We start from the raw sequence: 27812 nt of genomic DNA on the forward strand, positions 1-27812 counted from the left end.
TTAGAACAGGCATCCCCAATGTGCGGCCCTCCAGATGTTTTGGCCTACAACTCCCATGATCCCTAGCTAACAGGACCAGTGGTCAGGGATGGTGGGAATTGTAGTCCAAAACATCTGGAGGGCCGAAGGTTGGGGATGCCTGCCTTAGAACACCCACAGTGGTGTGGAGCCCTAACCCCAAATGGTAAAGGCTGCACAGGGGGTGGTAGGAAAAGAAAAGTGGGGAGGGGGAGGGGGTAGCTTTTAGTGTTTTAACCCTTTGTAGTTTTGCATCTCTTTCAGCTTAATTGCTACCACTCAGGGTTTGTTTGCTCTGTGGGTTGCTGAGCCCAGAATTCCCTCTTTTGTCATTGAAATGCACCAGCTGCTCTCATGTAGGTCAGTCATTTGCATAACAGTTTAAACGGAGTCCCAGAAGCATTCGCACCTGCAGGGCTGGCTCACTGGGGTGTCTCCCCTTTAATCCTGCTTCTGTTGTATATATGTGAAGGGGGGAAGGAAATCATTGCAAGGAGCTGAGCTGAGGAGCCTGTTGAGGTGTGGTAGTCCTTGAATTTTCCCCATTATGATATGGGGCGGGCAGCCAGGGTGGGAGAGAAAAAGAGGATTATAGGCTGGAAGGATGTAATGGTAGACGTACATAGCACTTTTTTCCTGGCTTTCCCCGAAGTACTTTGTTGCAGTGTTCCTTGCAGCAGCCTTATAAGGTTGGTCATCCTGTCATTGCAGGTGGTGACGCCTGGAGCCAAGAGATGGGGGCTCCCCAAAAATTTGTGCCTGACATAATATTTGAAATGGTGATATCCCAGCTTGTTCTCGTAACTGCCGCAGTAAAAGGCGTTTGCAGCTGTAGATAATTGGTAGCTGTTGGCCCTTGGCTTTGGGCGAGGGGTGGAGTGGGACCATTTGGAAGAGGCAAGGGAAACCCTCTCTCTCAAGACACTTTCACGAGAATATAGCTGTGGGCCCTGAGAATACCTTGTCTTTTGGCGTTCCAGGAAGCGCTCTGTTGTCTTTTCTTTCTTTCACCCAGCAGGCTTGTCCCAAAGCAGAGTTGACTGCCCCCTGGGGCTGCCCTTGTTGCCAGGATTTTGCCTTGGCAGGGTTTCCGATTCCACGCCTAGCTGGTAAGCTCTTTGTTAACAAAGGCACATTGGTTCACATTTGAAGGATAATGAGGAGGGCGGGGAATGATTTCAGCTTCCATGTGGTTATTCCAGGGCCTGCTGGAAGTATGGAGGGAGCCTGGTGGGCAGCCAAGACCATCCCAGCCAAATCTCTGTCCAAGGGGGAAAGGCCCTTTGAACTTCGGGGCAGTTGTGGGTCAAGCCCCTTGCATGGAGGCCCACGCCGTGGTACATCAAACCTTTTGTGACAGATTCAACAAGGCGTGGGCCACGCCACCAGGTGCAAAATCTTTGGAAGAATTTGGCCCCTGTCCAACTGCACACCTTTTCCTTTGGGCAGGAATGTGCTGAAACAAACAGCATTGACTGGCAGATTGTACGTTTGCCAGAGCAGGTGAGGCTTTGGAAGGTCTTCTCATGGCTGGTTGGGTGGGCACCAGAATGCCTCCCGTAGCTGTGGTCAGAGACCAGGGGACACTGAAAAGGAGCCACCCTGAGAAGGATGGGATACCAATTTAATCAAAACACATAGTGACAACAGTTGTTAGTGTTTATGAGAGACAGGAAGAGAGTTATAAACATTTCCCTAAGCCGTGGATGGTTCAGGGGGTCTTTTGATCGTCACATTTTTCTCTCTTCCTGCATTTGCAAGCGCTCAGTTGCTTTGGAGTTGCCTGTCATTTGCTGGGTCTTTGAGGAGGGGGGCTGCAGAAAGTACCCAAGCTTCCTGTGTGTGCTGCTGCCTTGCTTCTGCAAGCTGTCTGAGTCGGAAGCAGGGGTGTTGTCTGTGTTGACACGCTGAGGCGTGGTGCTCGGACCAGCCTGTTTTCCCTCCTCGGCAGAGAATGTTCTGTGTGAAAGGCCTTTGGCGTTTGCCTTTGGACTCTGTCCCATCCTCTCCTGCAGCTTGAACTCCATTGATCCGCGAACCTCCCCGATTGCTCTGAACTGCGGGCACTTCCTTCACTGCGGGAGGGGCTCTTGTTCCTGAGCTACACACCCACTCCACAAAGCCATCGCACCAGAGCAGGCACCTGCTCCATGCTACCTGACGCCCACCCACCTTGCTGACCGAGCCGCATGCACACATCCAACGCACACCTTGCAATGCAACACATCGCTCCATGCTCTGTTCTGCACACTGAACTCACATGCCCAGAGACAGAGGCAGGTACCTGCTCCTCATTGCACTTGTCCTATTGGTGCCAGTTCCCTGAAATGAGGATTTTCCACTGCATTGTTGGCCTCAAAGTATATCTTTTTTTAAAAGCAATTTGTCCTATCCCACAATAAGTATATGAAGGATTTCAGAAGAGCGGTCCTAGATCAGGCCCAGGATCCTGCCTCCCACATTTTATAAATCTGTGATTGCAAGTTAATTATTGCTGAAAGTGGTTGGGATTTGAACTCATGTCTTCTGTATCTGGTGCCAACTCTCCATCCTCTGGACCTCACAGCAGCACAGATGTGGTTTACACAACTTCTTCCCATCTTTTCAACCTGGGCTCTTGGAGGAGAAAGTTGAGGATTGTGATGAGCAGCAGGAGGTGGTGGAGGAAGGTGCTGCTTTGTGTTTTGTACCAACTTTGCCCTCTCTTTCATCTGCTTAGCCGTTTTTAATATGACACTTTCACCCCACCCTTTCTCCACAAAGCTTGGGCAGCGTCCCACTCTTACTAAGTGTCTCGACACTGTGCACTCTAGTGGCAAGGCCGTCTTGAGATTGGCACGCCTCCATTCTGTGGAGCTCAGGTAGGCCGGCAACTGAAAGACTCCTTGGAGCACTCTGCTGCGCCAGAATCCATGTGGTCTCTGCCACGGAGTGAAAAGCCCAGTCATGTGAGCCCACTTAGAATTGCAGCCTGTTGCAGGACATCCTGTCCCTTGGCAAGTGAGTGTGCAAACTGACATGTGGGTTAGTCACCCTCTGTGTAGCAAGGCAAGCTGTTGCTACCACGAGTCATTGACTGAGTAACTCAGGAATTCCAAACATTTCCTTTCAGATAAAGGGAAGGGTAGATGTAACTGGACTTGTCCAGACAAGTCTTGGGTCCTGAGTTCTGGGCTGGAGAATCCAAAGGTCAAACATGGGTTCTGCTAGATTCTGTGGCTTCAGGCTGGCTCAGTTTGAGGACCTGTTCTTGCTGGCCCCACTCTGCATTTTTGATTTTCAGAATGTGTTTTGAGATGTTTGTGTGGACTCAGGGAGGGGGCAAATGGACTTCACCCCCATCTCATTGGGGCTTAAATGAACTGCAGTTGTGATGAACCTCAGAACTGCTTTCTAGATCACAGCAAGGTCTGAGCGTTGTGATGATAACAGCCAGGTATCGTTTTCTCCCAGCATGCTCAGCTACAGTGTAGCACCCTGCTTGTGGTTAACGCTTAGCTGGAATGAAATATTCAACGCAGCAACAGAGAAATTAAAATAATTATTTATTTGTCAGACAAATAAATGAGAGGCACAGTGGTATATGGTTACCAAGCTCTGGCCTGCCTCCTGCCATTATGGCCAGCACTTATATTTCCTTAATCCACCCCCCTTTGCTCCTCCTGTGGCTGCCTCTGTTCAATCAGCCTGGTTGAATTTCCTATTGGCTGATTGCTATAACCAATTCTAAGATACACCCATATCCATCCTCCTGTCCTTATATGGAACACAAAGAGCTATATATTGTTACATCTATAAATGACAAATAAGTAGAAATATATCTTACATGTGTCTCAACAAAGAATCTTAATTACCAGCTCACCTCTTGCCCTCCTTGCCCTCCAAAACAGATGGTTAATAATTTTAAAATTTTATCTTGAACAGATGTCAGAGACCTTGGGTTCACATAAACATTGAAAGATCTCCTTCATTTGAAGGTTTCTAAACAAATGTCTGACAACTAATATATCAGAACTGCTTAGATGGCGTCTCTTGTCTAGGAGGAAAATACTGTCAAGGTTCTCTAAAAACAGCTGGCCTTCTTGCCTGGCATGAAACATTTGAAAATCTAAGCCCATTTAATTTAGGAACCTGATCAAGATATAAGCCAATATAAGTCTTGATTAAAAATGCAGTCTATATTCAGATGCCACAACAGCAGTATGTGGGGATGCCGCTGTCCGGTCTTTAGAACTAAGCAGCTTCTGTGAACACTTGTAGCATCGCCATAGAACCCTAGAATTGTATTGTTGGAAGGGACCATGAGGGTCATCTAGTCCAACTCCCTGCAGTGCAGGAATCCTTTGCCCAACATGGGGCTCGAACCTTTTACCCTGAGATTAAGATTCTCATGCTCTGCTGAGGGAGCTATCCCAGACTTAATTTTATTGCTCTTTCTAGCACATATTAGCAGGGGATGTGCTTTGGAATCCTAGAGCAGTAAAGATACCCATGGCTGTGCTAGCTTCCCTCCAGCTAGTCTCTGCAAATAATTATACACAGCACAACATTCACACCCCACAGAAAATGTGGCACAAGCAAAGAGCAGGACAATTATGGAAAGGTGCTGAGCACTAGAACTTGTCCAGGTGAATACATGGATAGCACCTTTATTGGCACCCCAAATCTGCCACCTGAGGCAGCCTTCCCAGGTTCTCTCGTGACAAACCACCTCTGTTGGGAAGCGACATGGGCACAGCATTACTACCTGTGTTGAAAGTAGCATTAGTTGAAAGTGGGGCTAATTGCTTTGCCTCGGCTCTGTACTATAAAAATGCACACGGACTGAAATGCTACCCCCTGCTGTGCATCCTTATGCAGCTCCTGCCTAATTTGGCATGTGGGTGCCTTTTATTTTTGCACAAACTCCGCTTTATTGCGATTGTCCTCAGTGCATCATCAGCGTGCGTGCTGCTTTGCAGAATGACAGTAGAGTGTTGCTTTTCCTGTCGAGGAGTGCGACACGTAAGCCAGCCCTGTCCCCCATGCTCAGCCTCCCTGGCATTGCCCAACCTTATGTGGACATAAGCCTTAAGGGAGGGAAGATCAGCACGGATCCAGGAAAGAGGTGATGATGCAAGGGAGATGCGTTGTAAGAATGGGCCTTCCCTTCCGCCAAACCCACAGAAAATAGAATTGGGACATTGTCTGGTGTGCACAAGGGGCAGCCGTTGCCTGGTGCCTGCATGTTGCCTAGTTTTGAAACTGGGGGGGGGGGCATGTCACTTGCGCAGCTCTGCCCTCCCCAGTCCCTTGAGCTGGCGTCTCTTGATAGTGCTCTTGGTGGAAGGCGTTTATCTCCCACTCAGCAAGAGCTCTGTTTCTCAGAAAGAGAACTTTCTTGGAACTTGATTTCGCGAGTACCATCTAGAATCAAAAACTTGTACAGAGCCAAGCCGGCTGGCTGCTCCCCAGCATTTTCTTGTGCCTTGAAGTGTTCTGCGTCTGATGCCCCCTCTTCTTCCCCTCCCAAGCTGTTAAAAGTTTTTGACATTTACCTAGTGCCAACTGTGTGCTAGGCGCTGGGCAGACCCACGGAAGCAATACAGTACTTGCCTAGAGTGAGGAAAGAGGAGCAGTGTGAAGATGAAGGAAGAAGGCCCCCTGTGCAAACCCTCGCCCATTATGCTTGCTATCTTTCAGCTTGGCTACGTATCTCCTTTTCAGTGGGTTTTGCTCTCCCCCACTTTGTTCAGGATGCCTCTGCTAAGTTCATTAGACTCCCCAGTCGCTAGGACCACCTCACCACTGATAGTTCAGTAGGAGTCCTTTTCAGCATCAGGTTCCTCAGGCTGTAGTAGAGGAAGAGATGGCCACCATCAGTTCTGTTGAGAAGGCAACTCCATTCCATCAGGCTGCAACAAAGGAAAACACAGCCCCTCTGTCGGCTTGGCTGAGATCAAGAACTTTGGGCTTCTCCTCCCCTGAAATTATTTTCCATTCCAACTGGTAATTTTGAGAACTTGGTAACTAAGAACCAGTGCCTGAGTTAGTTTCTCCTCCTCCTCCTGTTCCTCCTCCTTTTGTGTCATGTCTTTTAGCTTGTAAGCCATGGGGTGGGGACAGTCTTACTGATATGGCGAAAATCCCCCAAAGAAATAAACTTCTAAGACTTTGCACTTCTGTGCCTGAATGAACTGTGGTTTCAGATAACCTGTAAACAACTCATTGGTATGGCAATAATCTCTTCACATGGGAGCTTTCTTCCTGTTGAAGATTATTGCATGGCAAGGCAAACTGCCACATTTTCAATGCACACAGAGCAAGATCACAAGAGTCCACTGTAAATGATTCTTAGGCTGAGAGCATGCACAGGAGCTAGTTGAAATTGGAATTTCCTTTTGCTCTTCCAAACTGTTATCCCCATCTTTAAGCACCATCACCTTTGGCTTCCTCTGGGAGCATAGGAACATATAGGAAGCTGCCTTAAACAGAATCAGGTCGTTGGCTGAAACTGGAATCTTCTGCATGCAGAGCATGTTCTCTTCCACTGGTCTACAACACTTCTCTGATGGAAGCAATATTTTTTGTACTTGTGAGACGAGGCGCTGAAGTAAGCTCGTCAGCATTAGGTTACTACTGACTATGTGGATACAGAAACCCCCTCTTCGATTCCTCGGCCAGGCAATGGTTACCCAGTAATGGCAGCAAAGTTGGCGGGTGCCTGGAAAAAGTTGGCTTGGAGCAGCAGTAGAGTGACAGCTTCCTTGCAGAAGAATCAGCTCATGGGAAGAAGCACTGTTGGCCATGCCAAAGGGCTTTGTACTGCTGCTTTGGTAGTCTTTGCTTTCCAGAGTCATCAGCTCTGGCCCTGAACCTTCAAGTGATTCCTTTTTGTGTGTGTGTCCTTCCTCAGGAGCAAGCAGCCAAAGGGTATTTGGGGTGTGGCAGGTCGATGGGTTCTGGAACAATGGGCTATTGTTTGAAGGAGCTGCTTCAGAAAAGAAGGGTTTTCCTGGGTCTCCTCCTCCCTCCTCCCTCCCTCCCTTTCCTTCCTTTGTCCCACAGACTATCGACTATTGGTCCCACGGAGAACAAAGGACTGGAGCTTCCATCTCGGAAGCAGAGATGTCAGTGTATGGGGAGCTGGTGTGGGGAGGGGCTTGTTGGGATGCAGGAGGGCCTTGCAAGCCCAGTCAGGGAACAGAGAAGAAGGTGCCTCTACATAGAGGAGCTGGATGTGTCCTTGAAGAGTCACCCTCTTGGTCAGTAGCAACAGCAACTAAAAGGCAAAGAGGGGCACCTGGGAGGCAAACTGCTTTGTTCTGGCGGGATCAGCTGATGCAGAGGAACGGCCTTTGCGTGAGGACCCATTCATTTCCTCACTGCTTAACCTGAACGCGCAGGAGATTTTTATTTGTATCACAAGGCAGAGCTCTTTTGTGGACTACGCCTGAGGCAGAAAGCAAACAAACAAAGCAAAATTCAAGTAGCCAAGCTGTTACAGATATTTTGCTTCCCCCCCCAAAAAAACTCCTGGGATTTTTTTTGTGTGCATGCGGGCATACCTGCCAAAGGAACAGGCATGGGGTAGGATACGAAACACTGAAGCATAGCGTGAATGGCATGTCTGTCACAGTTGGGTGGTGATGCAGATTCTAGCAGTGCGGGACGCTCCCATCGGAGACAAGTCCTGCCTTTGAAAGTACAGTAAGGTGGCCATCGCAGGGCAGAGGGGGTTGGTGGAGACGCCAGTGAAATTCACCAGGCTAAGGCCCTGAAATAAGCTTCAGGGGATTGGTGATGCTTCTCTGAAAGGGAGTGGCAAGCGCTGGAAACCCCTGAATTCTACTCTGGCGCAAATAAAGTTCCAAGCCAGAGAAAACTTCCCAGCTTGAGCCCCCTGCAGGGTCACAGTTTTGCTCCATAGCAGCAGTTTCCCAGGGTGCAACACGCAGAGGAGGGGAGATGCTTCTCTATTGCTTATATCAGATGCAGTTTCAAACCAATACTTTTTAGCCCCGGAACAATTCCACCAATGGTGGATAAAATCTGCTCTATCTGTTCCGTATTTCAAGCATCTTGTCCTTTCTTCCTGTCATATATATATTCTAGATATCTGAGATGACATTAGATACCACACCACCCAAAGTTTAATTGCATCTCTCCGTGTTAATAATGCAGTATATTTAGAGAAAAATTTCCAGATATCCTTTGTGATTAATGTCCCAGTAATCTTTTCTCTTTCTGTGTCCTAGGCCCATATATATTTGGGATTTTTTTTGTCCCTTTTTGCCATATTAATTTTTCAAAATTATTTAACTGCCTTAATCCTTCTTTTGAATTCACATCCAGCGATTTTTTCAAAAGTCTTTAATCCGAAAATACTAAAATAATATAAATTCTGTATTGCCTAAACCAGGCACCCCCAAACTTTGCCCTCCAAATGTTTTGGGACTACAACTCCCATCACCCCTAGCTAACAGGACCAGTGGTCAGGGATGATGGGAAGTGTAGTTCCAAAACATCCGGAAGGCTGAGTTTGGGGATGCCTGGCTTAAACCTTCCTTCGTTTGATTTGTGGACTTTATCTGATTGTCGACAATCCAGTCAGCAAATTTCTCCAAACCTCCTTTATGCCAGTTGGCAAATCATTCTATAGTCTCGCTTTTCTTAAACTGTGGTTGAAATAGTACAGCTGCAGTTGGTGGCGTTGATGGACACCTTTTCTTTTTGAATTCATCCCATATCCTGTGTTTTGTTCAAAAGAGTCTTGTGCATGGGAACCAGAGAAAGAAAAGCTTTTGGTCCAGCCCAGCCGCACTCTTAGGGTAGTTTCACCTGGTGCATGAATGGTTGTGGCCAGTCTCGTTTTGATAAAATGCTTGGGTCTCTGAACCCAAATATCAAAGGTTAATAAGTCTTCTGAAGCTGTTTATTTATTTCCATCCATCCAGTCACTTTGTCCATTCATCAAGCTTATTTTTATTTTAAAAATATATATAATAATGGAGGGTTATTGTTTTTATGGTATGTATTTTTGTGTTTTTATATTGTAGACCACCCGGTGATCCTCGGTTGAAGGGTGGTATAGAAATTTAATAAATCGTAATAATAAAGTTACATGTTTTGGCCGCATTTGACTGTCCTATCCTCATTCCATCCATGATGTCCAGGAAAGCCAGCAATAATCCTTGCTGTTGTGGGAAGCCATCAGAGCCTGCACAGGTATTTGGAGAAGTGGATGTGTAATGTTAGACTCAGTTGACATGGGGCACATGTCTGTCTAATCATAGGTATTTCCAAAAAAACGTTTCCTTGGCTGCTCATACACAATGATCTTCTGACGTAAAGCATATGGTACAAGACTTGAGTCAACTTCTTCCGGATTTTGGCGAAGTGCTTTCTCCTTTTATTGGAAAATAGCCACTTTACTATGAAACATGCACTTCCCTTCCTTCCTGATTGGCTGAAGCATTGTTTAGGTCATCACTTATGATGACATCAGATGTTTTGCTTCCTGTTGATATCATTTGTGGCTGTTGGGAAATGTCATAAGAAGTCTACTCTGAGAACCTATGAATGTAGACTGGTCATTTTTCATATATTCCTTTCAGGTGCCTTTAATATGTATTTTGACAGGGTTACATCAGTCTTTTGGCATCCTTCCACTATTTCTTCAGAAATTAACGTGATGAGGTCAGAGGAAGTTGCAGGGAACTTCACAATTCCTTGTAATTTTAGCCACAAGGTCTACAGTGAGAGCACTTACATATGACCCTGGAGTCCTTTGTGATGTAATAAATGCATTGTGGGGTCTGTGTGTGTGTGTGTGTGTGTGTTTGAATGTCAGCATATGTCAAATTTTAAGAAACCAACCCTAACAAACAGGTATTGCATTCTTTATCAGTCACTTCTCTCACATGTGTTTGCAACCCAGATGATTTGTGGATCTTATTTTCTTTCTGAAGATATGACAGCGCTTAGTTCTTTCCCACAAAAGGCAGTGTCAGGTGGCCAAATGGCATTAACATTTGGATCCAGCACCCCAAAATCTGTAAGAGAGGATGGGTCACATTAACTGACTCCAAATGATTTCAGGATAGGTGTTATTCCTGACTTTATCGTTAGAATTTTCCATTTACTCTCCACGTTGCTTAATTAGAGACAGGGTGGATTGGTTTAAATCAGCAAGAAAAAAGAGGCAATTTAAATCATTTATTTAAAGCAAGTTCTCCTTTAATACTTCTTTGTTCTTGAAATAATAGTGCATATCTGACCCCTAAGCCATGTTAAAGTAGTTATACTTGTTTTATTCTTATAGCCAGGCCTTCTTTATTTTAGTTGTACTTGCTTTCCATATATATATATATTTTTACCTGTAGAGGGAATATGTTTAAATTCTATTTTTATCAGCAGAGGAGGCACATTCCATTGTCTTTCAGGACAAATGGATGCTAGCAACAAGCAGCACCCATGACAGTTTGCAAAGTTGACAGCAGGATCCCATACATGTTTACTCAAAAGTAAGTCCCCTTGAGTTCAGTGGGGCTTCTTTTCCCATGTTAAGCAGGCATAGGACTGCAGCCTAAGTACGAGAATATGGGAACATGCACAATTTTGTCTTCCATTCTTATTTCCAGTATTGCTCCTTACTGCTTCTCAGCCTACCTTCTCTCTCTCTCTCTCTCTCTCTCTCTCTCTCTCTCTCTCACACACACACACACACACACTCAACCAGAAAGTTGCAAAAAATAACTCAAAGTAGGGCTGCCAGGTGGACAAGAGCAGTTGGTTTTCATCGAGTGAAGATGGAATGCCTACATTTGGTAGGTGGAGTTTAAATACTCATATTTGAGAAATGATCAGATTGGTTCTTCATTTGTTAGGAAAAGCCTCCTTAGTTTCCAGTCCCAATTATTAAACCTTATGCAGCTCAGGACCCTGATACTACAAGGACTGCCTCTACTCACATGAAGCAACTCGGGCCCCACAGTCATCATCTGAGCCCCTTTGTTGTAGGCCCCCTCCAAGGGACGTGCGGAGGGTGGAGACTTTTCAGTGGTGGCTCCCCAAATGCCGGTTGATGGGAATCACTGGTGGGGAGAGTGCTGTTGTGCTCAGGCCCTGCATGCAGGCTTCTCTGGGGCATCCGGTTGGCCATTGTGAGAGCAGGACGCTGCGCCAGGCGAGTCCCCGTTGGCCTGACCCAGCAGCCAGGCTCTCCTTGGCCACCTTGCCCAGAGTTTCTGTGCCCCTGCTGCGGAGAGGGGAACCACGAGTGTGATGCAGTGACATCACACAGGTTTTGTGTATTTCTAGATGAAAGTGGGAGGGCAAGAGCAAGATGTTGGGGTGCTTGTTGCGAGGGCAGCCCCCCTGTCTGATGCGCAGCACAAGACAGGCTCCCTTGCTTTTCCGTTTCCCACTTCAACACAACGCGATTCTATCCAGAGGGCTCTCCGGCCCCAGCATCTGTCTTCTGCAGGGAAAGCATCTCTCTGCCTGCCTGAAACCTAAGCATTGCTGACATCCCACTTTCTCCTCCCCCCTCCCCAGCCTGTATTCTGCAAATGTGCATCCCTGCATGTCTCGCCGCTTTGCAGACATCATGCCACGCTTTTGGTCCCTGCCTGGAAACTGGTCCCGGGCTGGAAATCCGAGAGCCGTACCTGCACCCCTCAGCATCTTGGGTGTTAGGGGGCTGAGGAGGCTTCTGCTCTCACTGTGAACGCAATCAGGGTTGAGTCCCCAGGTTGCAAGCATGCCTTGTGGGGAAAGGCATCTCTTAGCCTTTGCAGGCTGCGCCGAACAGTTCTGCTGGATCTCTCAGCGGCGTTTGATACCATCGACCATAACATCCTTCTGGACCGTCTTGAGGGGCTGGGAGCTGGGGGCACTGTTATACAGTGGTTCCGCTCCTTTCTCCTGGGCCGTGTTCAGAAAGTGGTGGGGGGGGGTGAGTGTTCAGACCCCTGGGCTCTCACTTGTGGGGTGCCTCAGGGTTCTGTCCTCTCCCCCATGCTTTTCAACATCTATATGCAGCTGCTGGGAGAGATCATCAGGGGGTTTGGACTGGGTGTTCATCAGTATGCAGATGACACCCAGCTCTACCTCTCCTTTAAATCAGAACCAGTGAAGGCGGTGAAGGTCCTGTGTGAGTGCCTGGAGGCGGTTGGAGGATGGATGGCAGCTAACAGATTGAGGTTGAATCCTGACAAGACAGAAGTACTGTTCTTGGGGGACAGGAGGCGGGCAGGTGTGGAGGATTCCCTGGTCCTGAATGGGGTAACTGTGCCCCTGAAGGACCAGGTGCGCAGCCTGGGAGTCATTTTGGACTTGCAGCTGTCCATGGAGGCACAGGTCAAATCTGTGTCCAGGACAGCTGTTTACCAGCTCCATCTGATACGCAGGTTGAGACCCTATCTGCCTGCGGACTGCCTCGCCAGAGTGGTGCATGCTCTGGTTATCTCCCGCTTGGACTACTGCAATGCGCTCTGTGTGGGGCTACCTTTGAAGGTGACCCGGAAACTACAACTAATTCAGAACGCGGCAGCTAGACTGGTGACTGGGAGTGGCCGCCGAGACCACATAACACCGGTCTTAAAAGACCTACATTGGCTCCCAGTACGTTTCCGAGCACAATTCAAAGTATTGGTGTTGACCTTTAAAGCCCTAAACGGCCTCGGCCCAGTATATCTGAAGGAGCGTCTCCACCCCCATCGTTCTGCCCATACACTGAGGTCCAGCGCCAAGGGCCTTCTGGCGGTTCCCTCATTGCGAGAAGCAAAGCTACAGGGAACCAGGCAGAGGGCCTTCTCGGTAGTGGCGCCCGCCCTGTGGAACGCCTTCCCTTCAGATGTCAAAGCAATCAACAATTACCTGACATTCAGAAGACATCTTAAGGCAGCCCTGTTCAGGGAAGTTTTTAATGTGTGATTTTAGTGTATTTTTGGTTTCTATGGAAGCCGCCCAGAGTGGCTGGGGAAACCCAGCCAGATGGGCGGGGTACAAATAATAAATTATTATTATTATTATTATTATTATTATTATTATTATTATGACCAGAACTGATGGGAGTTGTAGTCCAGAACATCTGGATGGCACCAGGCTAGTGGGTGGGGAGGGAGGCTGCTTTATATGGGTGGGAATGGTATCTCAACTCTGTGTACACACTCTGTGTGAGTGTGGGCAGGGTAAGATCGGAAGAGAAGAGTCAGGATATCTGCTTCAAAAGTGCTGTCCCGGTTTGCTCAGTGGTCAGTTTGATCGTATGTAAGCTGCTCTGGGAGACTTTTTGGCTGAAGAGTGGGATGCAAATGCTCAGCTGTTACTGCAGCTCGCTTCCCACAGGAGCACCTGCAACATTGGCCAAGGTGCAAAGGGCAGGGTGGGGGGAATACTTATAGAAGACCATCTGCTTGTCCCCTTTTATGGTCTAAAAATCACAGGATGCACAAACAGCTGTGCAGCACCTATACCAGCTCAGCTGTGTTGTAAGCGCTCTCTGGAGCTACAGAAGAAGATGGAGGTACAGATTGTGCCTCTTAAATCAGAACCCAGGAGTGTTATATGGTGAACTGATCTTCACAACAGCCCAAAGGGGTAGTTTGCTGCTCTCTCCTTAGAGGTCTGAGGCTGAGAGATAATGATTTGCCCTAGACGAATCCCCGCAATGGGGTGAGCTCCTTTTGCCCGGTCCCAGCTCTTGCCAGCCTAGCAGTTTGAAAGCACGTCAAAGTACAAGTAGATAAATAGGTACCGCTCTGGTGGAAAGGTAAATTGTGTTTCCGTCTGCTGTTCTGGTTTTGCCAGAAGCGGCTTAGTCATGCTGGCCACATGACCCGGAAAAACTGTCTGTGGACAAATGCCGGCTCCCTCAGCCACTAAAGCGAGATGAGCGCCGCAACCCCAGAGTCGATTGTGACTGGACTTACCTGGCAGGGGTCCTTTACCTTCACCTTTACCTAAGTATCCACCTAAGATGTCTTTTCAGTGCAAGGATGTTGGAAGATTCAGGACAGAGGAATATTTCTTCAAGTACGGCATAGTCAAACTATGGCACTCCCTCCCACAGGAGACAAGTGTCAGCCACAATCCTGGATGGCTTTAAAAGAGGATCAGATACATTTATGGAGTAAGGCAGGGCCATTGATAGCTATTAGCCAGAATGGCTATGATCTGCCCACACTGTTGAAGCCCTTGTTCTTATCCTGCAAAGCAGTTCTTAGCTTCTGATCCTCTGCTCCTCACCAGCAAAACTGCAATGGTAGTGCTTTATTTTACTAAACTGCTGTCAATGGGAACCTTATTAAAACAGCAGGTTGAAAGCATCATGCACATGATAAAAGAGAAGCGCAGAGTCCTGTCATTTCCAGGGTCACTCTGGGCTTAGGGGGCTTTTGAGTGTCATGCAACGCCATAGACATGGCTCTTTTCAGACCTCCTTGTGCCAAATGGAGACCTGGCAACCTGAGGCAGATGGCCAGAGCAGCACATGGGCACAGGCAGGGCTGGCATCAGTTGGGGCTCCCTGCAGCCACTCTTGCTTGAGTCAGATTGCTGAAAGTGCAGACCCCCATGACTTGGCCTGGCAACGCTTGAGGAACCGGCGCTGTGACCGGTGATGAGGTGGAAGAGGGCCCAAACTGGATCTGGGGGATTACAGCAAGCTGGACTGGAGGTGGGAAGTGCTACAAAAGAGCCCTGTTGCATCAGGCATCTACCTGCCCCAGTATCCTGCTTTTCATAGTAGCTAACCAGGTGCCCCTAGCAGGCTCACAAACGTTGCAAGCAGCCTATAGGCCTCTGCTGTGGTTTGTGCCCAGCATCTGGTAGCCAGTTTCTGAGTGTGGAGGCTCCATTTCCCTATCATGGCTACCAGCTGTTGAAAGACCTGGCTTCCACAAACCTTCCTAGCTGAGAGCTAGTTCCCTCCAGATGTTTTGAAGCACAACTCCAGTCGGTCTCAGCAAGCACAGGTGTAGGACGTTGCGACCAGTGGTCGTCCAAAATCTCTGGAGCACACCAGGTTGGAGAATTTAGGCCTAGCCTTTCCCCCCAAACCACCTCACCTAGTTATTGGTCATCATGACCTCTTGTGCACAAGTTAATTATTTCTTTGGACTATTCTGAATCTCCTGTCAGTCGGCTTCATTGGATAACTCCCAGTTCTAGTACTATTTGAGTTTCAAACTTTTCTTTTTGCTGTTTTTATTGTGCATGACCTTGAGATGACAGTGTAGAAGGCAATAACTAAATTGTTGCTGATGCTGATGGTATATTTTAGAGAGGGGGGGAAACTGTGCCTGCTTACTCTACACCAGGCCTAGTTTTATAAAATTCTGCCATGCCCATGCACTTTAAAGTCATCTTTTTAAAAACCCCAATGCCCCAAATGCTTTAAGCGTTTCCTTCTAGGGAAGGGGCTCCAGCCTCTTGTTCACATGGGTTGCCAAAGTGGGCTGGGACCAAATGATGGCGGAAGACCCTGCTGGGATGCTTCAGGGGTGCTATGACAACAAGAGGGAGGGAGTTCTGCGCGTTCCGAAGCCGGAATGGGGATTCTGGACACAAGCCATTGGGCGAGCTAGCTGTCTGTCGGTCGCCCCTGTGACCTCAAGGCTGGGAACACCTCCCAGCACCCTTAGCAACGGTTGCAGCTCTTGATGTCATCGGTGGCCTTGCTGTGCGTGGCACAGTTCTTTGGCAGTTCTGCAGGAAGCCCGGGGAACCCTGCTGAGGTTTTGCTCTTGCAAAGGGGGAGCGGGTTTCTGAAAGCGGTGGAGAGAGGAGGGGGAGATATGGAGCGCACATCCCTGCTTTTCCAGGTCTGTTAAATGACGTGTGCTGCCCTTGATCTGTCCAGGGAACAATCCCAATAATGCCTGCCTAGGTCAGAGGCTGGAAAGGGACCCAGCCAGAGGTGCTTCTGCTCCTAAGCTGGAAGATTCAGGGCAGATAAAAGAAAGGACTTCTTCATGCAGCGCAGAGTTAAACTATGGAACTCCCTGCCACAGGAGGCAGAGATGGCTGCCAACTTGGATGGCTTTAAAGGAGGATTAAGCAGATTCATGGAAGAGAGGGCTGTCAATCACTACTAGCCAGGATGGCTATGCTCTTCCTCCACAATTGGATTCAACGATGCTTCTGAATACCTGGTTCTGCAATCCACAGGTGCTCAAATCCTGCTTGCAGGTTTCCCACAATGGGCATGTGGTTGGCTACTGTGAGAACAGGATGCTGAACCAGATGGGTCATTGGCCTGATTCAGCGAGGCTCTCTTCATGTTCTTATGTTCTTAACTTTAATTCATTTAAGGGCAGATGAGAGGTCAGTGTGAATGATATTCCTGGGTGCTACCTACCTTCCTACCTACCTATCTGATAAGTCACACTTTGTCTTTCAGATACTCACTTCAGGCAGCTTAGAGGAGGCATAAAAGCCATTTAAAACCAAAATGAAAACAGCATAGGATTTAGTTGGAAAAGCCCAACAGCCCCAAATCACAGCTTCACTGAATCAACAGCCTCTCACCGAGTGCCCGGCAAGAAGCTCTAAGCCACTTTGCTAAATGACTGCAGAGCAGGAGTCAGGCAGGTCTCTTTCTGTAGGCACGGAAATTCCTAGAAGTGGGGCCATCTCAGGTAACAGCCATCGCCACTAGCCTGAAGCAAGCTCCCTCCTAAATGAGGAGGTGGGGCATAAAAGAGGGGGCTCCATAGCTGGCCTCAAGTGGTCAGGGCTTCAGAAGAGAAGAAGGCCCAGGGTTGCTGACCATCATCTCTCACTTGCAATATGAGGCTGGGGTGATGGTGAAGCTCTCCAATGGCAGGTCACGAATGAGACCTGACTAGAAGCAACATCTTTTGACACACATGCGTGTGCGCGCACCCCAGATCCAGACATTTGAGTGTAGGCTCTATGTTAGTTGACTGTGAGGATCTTGCACTATTGCACATACTCCGCGAAGTATGGCTCCCTTAAGGTATTGCTTTCCCTGTTCCAAGGCTGGTTCCTGGAAAATGCACCGTAAATCAGCTTGTTGTACTGCCTGTTGCGGCTTTGCAGAACCGCCCAGTTTTGCACCTTCTTCTGCATTCCGTCCCTCGGCAGGAGAGCTGGCGAAAGCCAAGGAAATTGACCCCACTGCTCTCTGCAATGCCATCCTGGGAAACTTTCCCAAGGCTGGGCAAAGCCCCAGAGACGGCACTGTGGCTCCTTTGTTCTCCCCGCCGGGTTCATGGAAGAACTGATAACAGCGCTGGGCTGCCAGGGGGATAACGCTCTGCTGTCGTTTGACTGTTTGCTGAACTTGAAGGCAATGTTCAAATGTGCAGCTGGCCAACAGCGGTGGGGACTAGGGATTGAGAGTGGAGAACGTAGCTGCTGAGCAGGATCTGGGGGTTATAAAAGATCACCAACTAAGAATGAGCCAGACATATGACAGATCTTGTGGCAAGGAGGGATGGGACAGGCGACAGGCCTGGCTATTTTGGGCTGCGTTAGCAGAAGTACCATAATCCTCTGTGGGATGAAGTCATGGGCCTGTCCTCCTTGGGGCTGCACCAGCCCTTCACATATGGGCCCCGGACTCAATAAATCATTTTGCCAAATTGGAGAGGGTTGCAGAACCTCATCAGAAAGGCTTGAAGACGCTTGGTAGCAGAGGCCAAGGGAAGGCTTCACTAAACGCTCAAGGGATGTATGAAATAGGCAGGCTGCGTAATATTGCACTTTCTTTCTTTTATAAATCATTTTTATTAGTTTTCCAATAAGAACATCCAGTTAACAAATCCGTCAAATCACAATCCAACAAATTGGATTGTAAATTGGCTGTTTTTTTTATTTTGTTTTGTTTTTAATTGGATAATATTGCACTTCTTTCTCCCATTCCTCTGTGCTTTTTCGAAAAGACGCGCCTGTAGGGCAGCCAGGGTTGTGGTGAACGTCTCAGTGGGGCCAGGGGTGTGCAGTACAGTTTCTGGTGGGCTATCCTGGCACATCTTTCAATCATTGGACCAAGGGGTGACTTGTCCTAGCGCTGGATTCATGTGGTGTTTGTCCTCAGGGTCTTCCCCGCCCCCCAGCTTGGCAAGTGGGTCAGATGCCTTGCGGGTGTTTCTTTCGGCCAGAACAAAGTGCCGCTTTCTCTTCCCTGCAACCTCCTACTGAGCACAGCTTGTCTGCTTTCGGCACGGCCAGGCCTCGTGGTGTGTCTCCTGCCCCCAGCTTGTGCCTTCTCCTCCCACTGCCCCACTCGTGATGGGTCCTGTGTTCCAAGTGCCTGTGGCCTTTCTGCCTTTTATCGGTAGCTGCATCCTCCGTCCTGAAATCCAGGCTGTACTGTGCTTCCCCAGCCTGTGTCTATAAGCACTTCAAAGTTTGTACCGATTTTGTGCCTCGTTTGTGGAATAAATAATTTGCAGGCATTAATTCACATATTGGACCCCTTGGGAAATTCAGCTAACCTACTGTACCTGGAACGGCAGCTGAATGGGACACAGCTGTGGGCAGCCTGAAGAAGTATCCTCCACCTTGAGCTGCCTGTAAAAAACAAGTCTAGAGTGAGAGACTAGGGTGATGTCCGCTATTTCCAGGAACTCTTCTCTTTGTGAGAGTTTTGTGGGTGAGCTGGGAGTTTGTTAGCACCCTGGGTAAGAACGCGGAGGCTGGGAAGGAGGGTGTGCCAGATGGATAATGAATTGATATTGATTTATATATAATAGGCTTCCTCAACCTCGGCCCTCCAGATGTTTTTTTGGCCTACAACTCCCGTGATCCCTAGCTAGCAGGACCAGTGGTCAGGGATGATGGGAATTGTAGTCTCAAAAATATCTGGAGGGCTGAGGTTAAGGAAGCCTGATATATACAGTGGTACCTTGGTTCTCAAACTTAATCCGTTCTGGGAGTCCATTCAATTCCTGAAACGGTTCAGAAACCAAGGCGCGGCTTCCAATTGGCTGCAGGAGCTTCCTGCACTCAATTGGAAGCTGCGTTAGACGTTCGGCTTCTGAAAAATGTTCGACAGCTGGAGCAATCACTTCCGGGTTTGCAGTGTTCGAGAGCCGGTTTGTTCAGGAGCCAAGTCATTCGAGTACCAGGGTACCACTGTATTAGTGACTTTATATTAATGTAGACATTTTTATATGTACCTGTGAATTTTTGTAATATTTTTTGTTTGTTATCTGTTGTTGCTTCAGTTTTCTGCATACCACTTAGCGATATTGAGCAACTGAGCTGATTAGACAGCTTGGAATGTTCACAAATATTCCAAATGTTCAGGGAGAAAACATTCTTTGGACATTCAACTTTCATCCTTCCTACATAAAAACAATTTAAAATGACAGCAGCACGTACATAAAATCAAGACAGCTCGATAGTGCGGAACAAAATGTTCCTGTCACCCATTTGCAGACAATGAACTGGGGAGTATTTAGGTACATTTGCAGGGGACATGCTGGTTTGTGTCGATTGGAGTTGTGGTCCAAAACATCTCAAGGGCACCAGATTGGGGAAGGCTGGTACATAGTATGCTGTATGAAGTCACTCACTAGGGATTGTCATTTCAGCACTTTGCTTTGCAGGTCCCTCTTTGCAAAGCACTCACACAATGGTGTGTGTGTGTGTAATATAAAAATATATATCCTTTTCCTTTCACTTTCCTTCTTACCAGTCCCCTCACTTTTGGGAAGCTTTCTCTTTGGAAGTCAGATGTGACCGTGTTGGATTTTCTTGGCAATTGTCCATTTGCATCAGTGGTGAGGAATCGCTGCCCTGTGGTCCAACCTTGGCCTGCCAAAGAGTCCAGTTTGGCTCATGAGGCCATTTTCTCCAAACCATAGCCACCCACCTGTCAGCTGACACCACTGATTTTACCAGCTGATGGGTTAATTCTGCTTTTTTCTGCACAGGGAACAGGATTGCACAGCCAAAACAGCAGAATTACCAAATCCCTGCTCATCAGATGACAGTGTTAGAAACTTAGATATACAAGCTAATTGCCAAATGCACCTTAAACCTAGTTTGCGGTCCCCACCATGGAATGTCTAGGTGCCATTTTCCCCTCGCTAGTTGAATTTATTGTTGTGGTGATTTTTAGTCTTTTCATTTCTATACCGCTTTATATTTTAAAGAAAAAAATCTGAAAGTGGTTTGCAACACATTAAAACATCAAATAAAACAATCCAGAATAAAACAAATTCAAGCTTCAAGGAAAATATTTCAGATCCATCTCTAAGTGATATTTTGCTTTCCCCATATTTATTTATGTAGCTGTCCCATAGCAGAAGTACTCTAGGAAGCCAGGGTGGTACAGTGGTTAAGAGTGTCAGACTAGGACCTGGGAGATCAGGGTTCAAATCCTCACAGCCATGAAGCTCACTGGGTGACCTTGGGCCAGTTACATCCTCCTAGCCTACCTCACAGGGTCATTGTAGGAAATAACTAAGGGATGTGAACCATGAGGAATAGTCCTAGTAGAGAAAGGTGGGATATAAGTGCAATAAATAAGCTCTCCTGCTTGCCTGATTACAAAAGCTGGAAGGGCCGGCTAGATGGAGATGTCAGTTGCCAACTTGGCATGCAGAGATCTCCACATGGTTGCAGTTGGACCTGCTCCACTCGCAAAATGTGCCTGGCGCCTCGGGAATTTCGAAGACGGCTCACATAATGGCACCTTAAGCACATCCTGGGCCCATCCGGCCAAGCACACATGCACCCAGCTAGTTTTAGTCAGCCAAGAGGAGCAAAGGTCAGGCGTTCACGTTGGCGGATGCATTGCTGCTACATCATCGTCGTGCCACAGAAACTGAAACTGATGCCGCAGCACTCGCTCAGAGCGGACATTGGACACCTCAGCCGATTCTGCAGTCACTGCGGCATGAAGGTCACCACAGAAGCGGAAGACTTTGTCCTTCAAGAGTCTTGCAGATAATTCACAGCAGACTCCAGAGAGCCCTATTGCTCTGCCCACAGATGATAACAGTCCCTTGATCCCTCCGTAAAGTTCCTCTGGACAACTGCTTCAGGTTTCAGCGGAGGAAGCAAAATAGGCCGTTTTTGCTAACCCCACTATGGCACAGTGAGCAGACACTCTGGTCTGGCTCAGCCTTTTTTCTCTCTCTACACCCTGGACCCTGCTGTCTCTTCTAGCACAACATGTGGCTCATTATGCTGGCTAACCTTGCAAGGATCACTGGGATGCAAAGTATTCTGAATATTTGAAACTTTCTGTATAAAAATGCAGAGTCATCAAATTCATATCCATTAGGGGAAACAGCAGAAATTCATCCTTCACCCCAAAAGACAGTTGCATCCTTCTGTTAGGTGGGGGGCATGGTACTGCTTGTGTTAGTGCACCTGCCCACTCCCACCAGGGGGCCAGAAACATGTCTCATGCTTCTCCTGATCATATATTAAGAGCCTGGATTTTCCAGGGCTTGGGGGGTCCTGTGTTTTTGTGCAGTGAGCTGGGCTTGGTGGTTTTTGGTTCCCTTCAGACGCCAAGTCTGCCTAGCAGACCCCTGCGAAACGCAGAGCAAACTCCCAGTCATTTCCTTCCCCAATGACGGGGCAGAAGGGGCCTGAAGAGATAGACTATGTCAGCACCAAAAGCATCTATTCTGAGCCGTTGCTAAGAAACTGCCTAATGTCACTTCCCTGTCTCTTCCCCACCCAGCACCCTTCTGCAGTGCTGATCCAAAAGAATCAGCAAGCGTTTTCCGCAGCAAACTGCTTCCCCTGGGATGGCTTTGCCGGAAAGGATTGCGCAGGAACTTTAAGGGAAAGGATTGTGCCCACCCAAAGGACGGTGGGGGCAAAACGCAAATCCTGCAGTCCCAAATATATTGTACAGATTGCATGTTCCCATATTTGCTTATTCTGTTGTATAATTTCTGCTTGGCTTTGGGAAGGGACGTGGGCTTATTGCATCTCTATTGCATCTGTTTCAACCCTGAACCTTTAAGGATCTGGAAGCCCTGCTCAAACTCCCTCTAGCTTCTGGCATTTTCACCAAGCACTGCCCAAGTTTTCAAATTTCTGCAGGCTTAAGGACTAGAAGCTTTAAAAAAAAAAAGCAGAAAAAAGGAAACAGATGCTGCAGGATATTCAGTTGTGCAGTCAGAGGAAATTATGTGCTTATTAGGCCATGCAGTCATTGATGTGTGGAATGCAATTGGCCCTGGCCTGGTGGACCGTATTCCAAATGTCTGGAGAGGTCTCTCCTCTCTCCTGCCCTTGTCTGATGCTCCCATCACCACACACAGTGTGACAAATGTGATACATAAAAATAAAACTTGCCGTATTTTTCCGTGTATAAGACTAGGTTTTTTTTACCAAAAAATTAGGTTTGAAATTGGGGCTCGTCTTATACACGGGTAGTGCTGAGGGGTGTTTTCGTAACTTGGAGTCCCCCCAAAAAGGGGGCATCTTATGCATGGGGGCATCTTAGACACGAAAAAATACGGCAAGTAGAGTGAATCCTGGTTTCAGATAATTCGCAATTGTGGGATCAGGGGCTAGAAGTGCTGTTGATATCGTTACAGATACTGAGGAAGGATCCTTCAAGAGTCCTCTCGACGTTCCTAAGCAATTTGCTTGTTAGAGGCCACTTTGCAAATCAGGGAATGCAGGACCAAGATGCTCCAGGCCATCAATGCCTCTTATTTGGTCAGCGCAGGAGATTTCCAGGGCACCTTAGACGGGATCTTGGGTGTCTTCACTGCAGCCTCTTGTCTGTTTCTCTTAGGCTGTTCTTTGGTACTTGTTTGCTGCGAGTTTTGTGCAGTTCTAACGACACAGTTTATGCTGTCAGCTGCACCCAAGTTAAAGCCACACACCAGAAAATAAGGCTCTCGACTGTGGCTTCTTTTAACCTTTTGATGAAGAAATGTGAAGTGGGTGGGTGGACGGAGGCTTGTCTCATCTCTCTGTGATTCTCAGGCTTAAGCAGGCTATTAAGAATACATCTTTCCACAACAGTTTGCTGATTTCTGATTCCAACTTTCCGTATGCTTTCATGTACAATTGTCGTTAACCTCTCTGATACTTTTTTTTAATGAATAGTGGTTTATAAAACTTCGTGCATCACTTATCCGTTCCTTGAGGATGTGCTGTGACAGAGCCTTACCTGGGCTTCCTGTTCACCATGTCCCACTTGAGAGCACATGCTAAATTGCACCAGATCCTTCAGCCTCCTTCATTTGGAGCCCTGAGGTGGTGCTTCAGCTCAGTCCTGCTCACGGCGCTCTTCCCTGCTGAGCTGCCAGAGCAGTCCTCCTCGCCTTCTGACCACGTAGGAAGAACCTTGTTTTCATGCATGTTGGAGCACAGGGCACAGGAAGCTGCCTTGCGCTGAGTAAGACCATTGGTCTCGCCAGATCTGTACTGCCTACACTGACTGGCAGCTGCTCTCCTGAGGCTCAGGCAGGGGGTCTCTTTCTGCCCTACCTGGAGGTGCTGCTGTTAACTGAGCCTGGGGCATTCTGCAGGTGAAGCCCCTGAGCTATTGCCCTTCCCAGTCTCATTCTGTCACCCATGATCTCAGCTGTCAGTGAAACTTTTTGCCTTGCTTCACATCTCACCCTCGTTTTTCTTCTTTTCCCCCTCCCTCTCTCTCTTTTCCAGGAGAGGTTTGTGGACCTCTACGGGAACGACGCCGCGGCCAAGAGCAGGAAAGGCCAGGAACGCTTCAACAAGTGGCTGTGGACGGGGGCCACCGTGGCCGGGGTCGTCCTTCTCGGTTCCCTCCTGAGCCGCAAATAGCCAGAGACGGACTCTCCGCTGCCGCCGCCGCCACCCACCTCGGCCTGCGCTCCGTCGCCGAGGGACGCGCTGCGCATCCTGTCCCTCAGCCTTGCGATCATTCCAGGGGGGGGTGGAGACGGGGGGTGGGCCTCCGTGTAGCAAACCCCCCACTCTGACCCCAGGTGTCATCCTCTCCCTCCCCCTAACAACTCACAGACCTCTTTCTGGTGCCTCCTGCCCCACAGACACCTCCAACCAACCCCAGGTTACTGTTCCAATGCGTAGGGACCTGGATCCCTCCCCACCTTTGGGTGCTGTGCCTCCAAACCCCCCAGCCCGCCCCCAGGAGCGGGCTTCCCTTGCTCCTTTTAATCACTTTTACTCACATTCCTGGTATTTCGTTTGGTGGTTGAGTATTATTTTTTTTAAAAGCCCCCCTAAGGCAGGCCTGGCTCTTGTTTGCTTTACTTCCAGGAAGTGTGTGTGTGTGTGTGTGTGTGTGTGTGTGTGTGTGTTCTGCCACGTGGGTCGTTTTGGGTTTAGCGAGCTCTAGCACTGCAAACGCCTTCCGAGGTCAGCAAGTCCGATGGAGAGAGACTCCTTTAGTGCTGACCTGCGTGGGAGCCTCCTGCATGTGGGAGTGTGTTGAGGGTTCCCCTCCCATGACCAAAGAGGGGACCCTGCAGTGAGCGTAGGAGAAGGGGGTGCCGTCTCTGAGGGACCCCCTTGTTCTGTAGGGCTGGAGGAAGGATGAGGCAAGTGCATGGGAGCCCTGGAATGGGAACAGTCAAAGGCAGGATCCACTATCAACCTCTTATTCCCAAACTTATCCGCCTCCCCTTATTCCCAGTGGACGGTCAAGAGGGGTCTCAATGTTGCCGCGGGTCTCGTGTCCATCCCTTCCGAGCTTATTTCTAAGGGAGTCTCCCTAGCCCTGTGCTAATCCTCAGCACCCCACAGGATGCAGGCCAGTGTTCGCTTTGCACACCTGAAGGAAATGGAGGCCAGTCATGTGCAGGGGGGGCGGACAAGCCTCTTTCTTTGGAAGGAGCTTTTGGCAGTGAGGACTGCAGTCCAGAGCACTCCCTTTAGACTCCCATGCCCTCAGCTAATGACCCCCATCCCCGTCTGTCCTGCTCAACCTTCTGGGGTGAGTGATAGTCCCCAGTGTGGCTGGGGGTGGCTGCACTGGCCCCTTGGGCACGGTCCTGGCCCACGTCTCCGTTTCCCCGGCCCTGCCCCCCTCTCTCGAAAGAGACGCCTCCCCTCCCGTCCTCTGCAATGAGAAGAAGCCCGTCCTCTGTCGGTTACAAGGAAAGAGCAGGCGCAAGATGGCGGGGGGGGGGGAGAGAGAGAGACCGGCTGCCAGGAAGGGAGACGAGAGTCCGTTAGCCGGAGCAGCCTCTGGAAGGTGTTTATGATCAGCTGCTAATTGCTAGGCTGGCTCTCCGGGGACTCTCCCTGGCGGCAGCCCAGAGAACTTCCAGTAAGAGCAAAAATCAACAGCGTGTGCTGGACCAGGCTATGTTTTTGATGGGAAGAGGTGGTTTGTGTCTGTCTGTGTGTGTTTGTGTTTGCCTGCCTGCCTGCCTGCCTGCCTGGGCGTGCGTCCGCTTCCCCAAGGCTCTGCAGAGAGTGGCAGAAATTGCTTCTCCCACCCACTGCCTGCCACCCCAGATTTAGCTGGTGTGCGTGCGCACGCCAGCACTTTTTCTTCTCCCTCCCTGCAAGTGGGAGAGCTGTGTGGGTGGGGGGCAGCGGCCGGTCTGGCACAGTGGGCTTCCTAAAAGCGGGGAGTGGGTGTTCTAGATGCAGGGCAGCCCCAGGCCCAAGGCTGGGCCTTGCCTGACGGCGCCACCTCAGTGCTTTACATTCATCGCCCACCCCTCTCCTAGCTGCGGCCATGGGGCCTTGGTCCGCAGGGTCGAAGGGGGCGGATGGGGCACTGGGGGGGCCTTGGGTGTTCAAAGCCAGCTGTGCTCAGAAGCCGCTTCTGCAGGCCACTCAGAAATGGCCGTAGGGAGAGGAAAAGAAAGCGATGTTTCCTTTGGGGGTGGGGAGTCTGCTTCTCTCTTGGTCTCTGCAGCAGCCAAGGGAATTGGGGAGGGGTGGGCTTGGTTGGGGGGGTATGCGCAAGCTCCCATTCCTGGTTCTGACTCGGGGGGAGTGGGGTGGAGGCCCCTCGCAAAATGCCCAGTCCCTCCCTCTGTGGGTCGCACCATTTTGAACCCCTTGGGTTGCTCTAACGTCAAGTCCGCTTATGACATAACCTCACAATGCCCGCCTGTCCTGCCCGAATCCCTTGTGCGGCTTGCCTGCCCCCTTTCCCCGCCACCCTGTACATGCTCGGCTGTATATATCGGAGAGTAGTTTTTATTCAGTTGTGAATACAATAATACTATTTTTGTTAACTGTATGTCTGTATTTATGTGTGTTGACTGTGCTCTTCCCCTCCTCCCAGTTAACCTCATTTTTCACAAAACCGGCCAACGAGGACGGGACGTGGCGGGGGCTGGGCAAGGGAGCGCAGGGCCCCCCCCATGTGGCAGCGGGAGCCTCCCCCCACCTCGCCCTCTCTGGCCCCTTTGAATTAAAGCGTGAATGTTGAACCTGGAGCTCGCCCGCCCATCCCTCTTGTGTTCAGGCCCCACCTGCACCCCCTATTAGGAGAAAGAGTTTGATTTGAAGATGAAAGTTCAGTTCCACCAATAAAACTGTGGTGTTTGAATTATCTGGCCCGGTTTGCTTTTTGGGATTCTGCTGCCTCTTATATCACCTTTCCCCTGAGAGCCCCTTGCACTGGCTGGGGCTGATGGGAGCTCGGGTTCAAAATGACTGGAGAAGGCCTCTTGGCTGAGGAAGGCTGTGCTAGGTCATAAAGTCCCATTCTGCTGCCTTTGATGGCTTCGCACATCTTTGCAGGCAGATGAACTTAAATGAAAGGCAAAAGCCAAGAATCTTAGGATATTCTAGATCAATGCTTCCCAAACTGAGGTCTCCAGCTGTTTTCAGACTACAATTCACATCATCCCAGATCACTGGTCTTGCTAGCTAGGGATGATGGGAGTTGTAGTCCAAAAACAGCTGGAGACCCAAATTTGGGGAACACTTTTCTAGATGATGGTTGAAGGGGGGGGGGGAGAGAGACTTTAGTAAAGAATTCAATGAACACAAACAGCCACCTTTGCCAACCTACTGCCCTCTCCAGATATTTGGGACTACAACTCCCATCAGCTACAGCCAGCATGCCTGTGGGATGCTGGAGTTGATGTCAGTGCAACCGTTCTGGCTGGGGCTGATGGGAGTTGTATTCTGAAACATGGCAGGCACAGGGTTGTCAAGGCCTGGCTTGCAGGAGAAGTGATGACTGCAGCCTCCATGCTTAGAGGCCATTGGAGTATCGGGCTGAGTGGGAGGCAGATGTTTGCATCACAGCCTGCTGGAGAAAGGGAGAAAGGTGGCTGGGATCTCTGTCCTCTCTGTGTGCTCTTTAAGGGGGAGCATGAGCAAGCTGTGTGAACCTGGCAAGACTGTCTTGCCTTTCATGGTCGGGAGTAACCTGGATCAGAAAAAAGGCCATCTAAACCAGCAGTAGGGACGCAGGTGGCGCTGTGGGTTAAACCACAGAGCCTAGGATTTGCTGATCAGAAGGTCGGCGGCTCGAATCCCTGCGATGGGGTGAGCTCCCATTATTTGGCCCCTGCTCCTGCCAACCTAGCAGTTTGAAAGCACGTCACAGTGCAAGTAGATAAATAGGTACCACTCCGGCGGGAAGTTAAACGACGTTTCCATGTGCTGCTCTGGTTCGCCAGAAGCGGCTTAGTCATGCTGGCCACATGACCCGGAAGCTGTACGCCGGCTCCCTCAGCCAAGAATGCGAGATGAGCGCCGCAACCCCAGAGTCGGCCACGACTGGACCTAATGGTCAGGGGTCCCTTTACCTTTAAACCAGCAGTAATGCACAATCGCGTACTTAGGACTGTGCAGACCTTGGAACTCTCTCCCACAGGAGGCAGCCATGGCCACTAGCGTGGGTAGCTTTAAAAGAGGATTAGACAAGGAGGCCT

The 27812-nt window shown here is 49.2% G+C and overlaps 1 protein-coding gene across 3 annotated transcripts in view; it reads left to right on the forward strand.

Annotated features, from left to right (window-relative positions):
* Positions 1 to 26473, forward strand: part of BCL2L1 (BCL2 like 1) — a 53779-nt gene extending 27306 nt beyond the window's left edge. For all 3 annotated transcript variants that reach the window (XM_081196738.1, XM_081196737.1, XM_081196739.1), the window contains exon 3: positions 23626 to 26473. In XM_081196738.1, the coding sequence (XP_081052864.1) occupies positions 23626 to 23763 (138 nt within the window). In that variant the 3' untranslated portion in view covers positions 23764 to 26473. The remainder of the gene's footprint in view (positions 1 to 23625) is intronic.
* Positions 26474 to 27812: the final 1339 nt, after the last annotated feature.

This window comes from Podarcis bocagei (assembly GCF_964188305.1).
Source record: "Podarcis bocagei genome assembly, chromosome: 5".
Taxonomy (NCBI): Eukaryota; Metazoa; Chordata; class Lepidosauria; order Squamata; family Lacertidae; genus Podarcis; species Podarcis bocagei.